Here is a 4630-nt window from a genome sequence, read left to right on the forward strand (position 1 = left end):
CACACCTTGAACTTTTCCACGTTTTCTCAAGTTTCAGCCACAAATTTCACATTTTATCACTTTTGACATCCCAAACCAATGGAAAGGAGTCAATGTTTTGATTTTGAAATAAAAATCTAAGAGATGTCACATGCATTTTTGTTCCACTCCTTTCGAGTTAGTTAAATCCATAGAAATCATATTGATTAATATTTGTGGGTCAACTATGGATAATATAGTAAATCCAGCTGATCTCCGAAGGACCTCAGAGGTTTGTCGGACAAACAACATCGTGAAGACAAATAGAAACAGTTATGAAGAAGTTTAAAGCAGGAAGGAGAGCATTAATCAGGAAAGCAGCTGTAAGGTTCACTAGTTGTATTTCTGTTGACCATATAATTGCACAATTTTATATTTTGAAAACAAGTTTGCTTAATGGAATCAGACTAATTTAAAAAAAAAACTCACATTTTTGTTATAGAAAGATTGGACACCAAAGATGAAGTGTTTTTTTTTTTGTCTTTATCAAAATTTGTCTCACAAAACTGCAATGGAAACAAACAATTCATCAACCAAACCAAATTCGTTGGAGGTTCTTAATAATTTAGAGCGTTAAGTTTCTTATTCACATATGAAATTAATTGTGTCTTTCATTTAATGGAAACGCCACAATTGTGAAATTCTTTTTTTTTTTTTTTGGCATTCGTGCCATATTGTCAAAGTTTTGCATAATGAAAATGCAGCATATAATTGCATTTCCATTGACCACATAACTATCAAAATTATTGGTGATACTATGAGGTGTTTTTTTTTTTCTTTCTTTTTTTGGCCATATAAAAATTGGTTTACTTTGCAAAACTGAGATGGAAACACTTTTAGCATGGAAAGGTTCAGGATGCCTGAATATTTTTGCATGGCAAAGTAGCTTACAAAAATCAACACAGACGCTGGGTAGGCACGCACAAATAGATGTTTTATGAGATATTTATTTTTACAAAAAAAATTATGAGAGAACATGGAGAGAATAAAAACATTCCAAATTTGAGCAACTACACTTCAAACATCATTTACACTCTAATAAAATGACAAGAAAGCATTAGGCGAGATCAGCTTTATGGGAAACCTAAGAACACAATGTAAGATTAGACAAATACACAAAGCCATTTGTGCATTTGTTTAATATTTTCCAATGCTGATGTCTGGTGAACAAGAGTTGGGTAGTAGCTAGTTACATTTACTTGAGTAACTTTTAGAAAAAAAAAATATGTATACTTTCAGAAGTATTTTTTAATACGCTGTACTTTTTACTGGAGTAATTTTATTGTGAAGCATCAATATTCTTACTCTCTGGATACTCTTAAGTAACTTCACTGAATGAAGAACAAGCTTGTTGTAACCAAAAAATTATGTGTCTGATACTATCCTTAATTTTGTTAATTTGTCATTGTTATGTGAATTATTTTAATTTTGATATTCAAAAATACCAAAATTGTGCACATAAATGTATATTTCAGTCAGTCTGATGGTGTAATTTTTACATATTACATGACTGATGTTTTCTTCAGTTATTCAGCACTCCCTACCTATTATCTTCTTTACTGTTATGACTAATGACTCCAAGCCTGATTTAGCTTGATTGAACTTTGTGCTCGTTCTGCTAAAGTCGGAACTTGCACAATCCTGCTTGTTAGAGCGTGAGATCCAGGCTGTTAATACCAAAACGTACTGAGTCTACAATGACTATGCTGTGGTGGGTTACACAATTCTTTCCTTTCAACTCTCACATACTTTATCAAAAGGTTCTCCATCCATCCATCCATCCATCCATACATCCGTCCATCCATCCATTCATCATTAGAGCGAGGAGTGGCCTTGAACGCACCGCGCAGAATGGGGCGTCTCCGTGCAGCAGAACTCCGGACTATAAAGAACCCGGTGTTCTCCCGGCTCCCTCTGTCTCTTTCACTTGTCCTCGTTACCTGTAGTGAAGACCTACCGTGAAGCTGTGATGGACCGCTGGAAGGGCAGAGTGGCTCTGGTGACTGGAGCTTCGGTCGGTATTGGAGCGACCATCGCCAAAGAACTGGTCCAGTACGGCATGACGGTGGTGGGCTGCGCAAGAAGCCTGGACAAAATTCAGGTTTGTTGCACTTTGCTCTTTTTTCTGTCTTTTTTTCTGGCAGCTCATCCAAGGATTCCTGTGTTCACCGCGGATCTTACTGTTGAGCATTCAGTAGTTGACAAAACACAGGCGGATACTGCCGTCTTTCTTCTTTACTACTACAACTGGAGTATTTCTACTCTCACGGATCACCTGACTATCCAACAGCTCGGCCTTTACACCCTCATACTCTTAGGGAAGAGTAAACCTCTGATGTACTGGTACTTTATTTAGCAGAGGGATTTCATGGGTAGACAAAGTACTGTGTCAACCAGCAGTGAATCCTAACACTTGTATTCAGGACCACTTCAGCCATGACCTACTTCTTCTGAAATGTGGCTCCACAAAGCAGAAGGAACTAGATTCCCGCCTGCTGATATGCAGCTGCAGCCTCTCCTTGTATGAGAATGGGATGCTACGAGATGTGATTCATCCCTTGGCTGACAACAATTTCTGGCAATGTGACCGGGTTTTTGGCAACTCCCACAAATGGTAGGGGTCATTCTGTTCGGTTGTGGGGACCTAGAGGTGGGTTGTACGATCAACAGATTTTGAGAGAGCATGTTAATCTGTTCCTGCTGATTTAACACATTTCCTTTACTTCTGACAAATCAGAAGCTCTTGGAACAACTTCTAAATTTGGCCTGCTACTTTGGGAATTGTACTGCACAATACGATGGCACAGAATAGCACCTTTTTCTCGCTTCGGCTGTCTGTCCCTCCTGTTCCCACCTGCTTGCTTTTCTTCCTTATGTCCAAAAGTGTAAAAATCTGGATTGTCTCCAATCAGCCTTTACAACTTTTTACATATGGTAGGATTATGAACATGTTCAGCAAACTGGTCTCTTGAAAGCATGGCAACATTAGCAACAACATTTCCAATAATCTTTTCTGTTAAATAAAAAAGTGGATGGGAAAACTCCTGCAATGATTCACCCTCTTTCTGTTTTCTAGAAAAAATAAAAAATAAAAATCCTGCAAAGTGGTCTAAGACAGCAGCTCTATAACTGGCACTTTTGCTGAAGAAAGGGGAATCTAGTTCTAGCAGAAGTGGAATCTAGTTCTACCAGAAGTAGATGGTACAGAATTTCAATCTGATATGCTTTTCTTTAAGTTTCTGATTCTCCTCTTGAAGATGCCGACTTGTATCCTTCAGTTCTCATCTGCCACGGTTCCTTAGAGAATTCCTTTCATGAAAAAAAAGGGAACCAAAGACAAATTTAATCCATTTTAACCCTGTCCAATTCAATGAACCAGCTAGATTTGAACTACTACAAGCACACCCCACTGCCTTACAATCCTGCCAGCAACGCCAGATGGTGACCTGAGGTACAATTACCACTAAGTATAGTGAGTTGTAGAACCTCAAATTCTCTTTTCACCAGACCTTTACACAGATTATTTTGTAAGAATTAACAGTTAGATGTATTTTATTTGGTTCACAAAGTGCAAAAATTCCCTGATTTAAGAGAAAGTGTAATCACAGTATAAATAAATATTCTGTATAAACATTGTGTTATACAGGGGTGAAAACCCCCAGCTAAAAACAGAGGACGATGCTGGTCCTGGGAACCTCTTAGCTGAAATGTTTGAGTAAAGTAGACTGATTGGGGGAGAAATAAAAAGTAAGATAAATAAATATATCAAGGTGCTCCCCAAGAAAAATATACTCAGGATACACTGGCGAACAAAACAAAGAAATACAATTCCCATTCTACTACTCCCTTCAGCCTAAGAAGACAGCTTTGAACCCAGGGACACCATAGGGCCCCTTTAAAATAATCCAGTGGGCCGAACACTAGGATTTCCCCTTCCTTAGCCCAAAACAAAATCTGGCAAATAGTCTTGAGTCAGGTTGAGAATAAACTGGCTATAGAGACAACTTTGGGCAGAGCGAGGGTGCTGTTATAGTTGGAGTCTATTTGTCTGTGTAATCAGATGTTCACCAAACATTTGCTGAAACATTTCACACACCACTAACTAACTGAAATATTGTCGTCACCTAAGAAAAAGACAGAATTGACTAAATTAACTTTAGAAACTAGGAAGCAGATGTAAGATTACACATTAGATGTGTGTAGCTTTCCACGTCTTTTATGGAATTGTCTTGAATCTAAACTTCCACCACTAAACAGAAAATATATTTTGCACAAGGAATCTATATTGTCTGTTCCCATTGTCTGTTTTGCCAGAAGTTCCAGCCAAATGTTTGCACAAAGTAAAACCACAACTACTACTTTATTTCAGGCCTTGGCTGTAGAGTGTAAGAACGCAGGCCACAGTGGCGTCCTGATCCCGATGAAGTGCGACCTGACCAACGCGGAGGACATCCAGTCCATGTTCGCAGCCATCAAAGCGCAGCACAAAGGCGTGGATGTTTGCATCAACAACGCCGGACTGGCTCACAATGAGCCTCTGCTGAGCGGCAAAACCAGCGCCTGGAAGAACATGCTGGACGTAAGAACTCACTGTGGCTCAGAAAATCTGATG

General features: G+C 38.8%; 1 protein-coding gene across 1 annotated transcript in view; it reads left to right on the forward strand.

Moving 5' to 3' along the window:
- The first annotated feature begins 1842 nt into the window (after positions 1–1842).
- The window catches only part of LOC106952787 (dehydrogenase/reductase SDR family member 11-like), a 7564-nt gene continuing 4776 nt past the window's right edge, over positions 1843–4630 (forward strand). The window contains exons 1-2 of the mRNA XM_015041121.1: positions 1843–2119; positions 4388–4624. Coding sequence (XP_014896607.1) covers positions 1988–2119; positions 4388–4624 — 369 coding nt within the window. The 5' untranslated portion in view covers positions 1843–1987. The remainder of the gene's footprint in view (positions 2120–4387; positions 4625–4630) is intronic.

The sequence above is a fragment of the Poecilia latipinna genome, unplaced genomic scaffold (genome assembly GCF_001443285.1).
Source record: "Poecilia latipinna isolate Pla-1442-1.1 unplaced genomic scaffold, P_latipinna-1.0 Scaffold539, whole genome shotgun sequence".
NCBI lineage: Eukaryota > Metazoa > Chordata > Actinopteri > Cyprinodontiformes > Poeciliidae > Poecilia > Poecilia latipinna.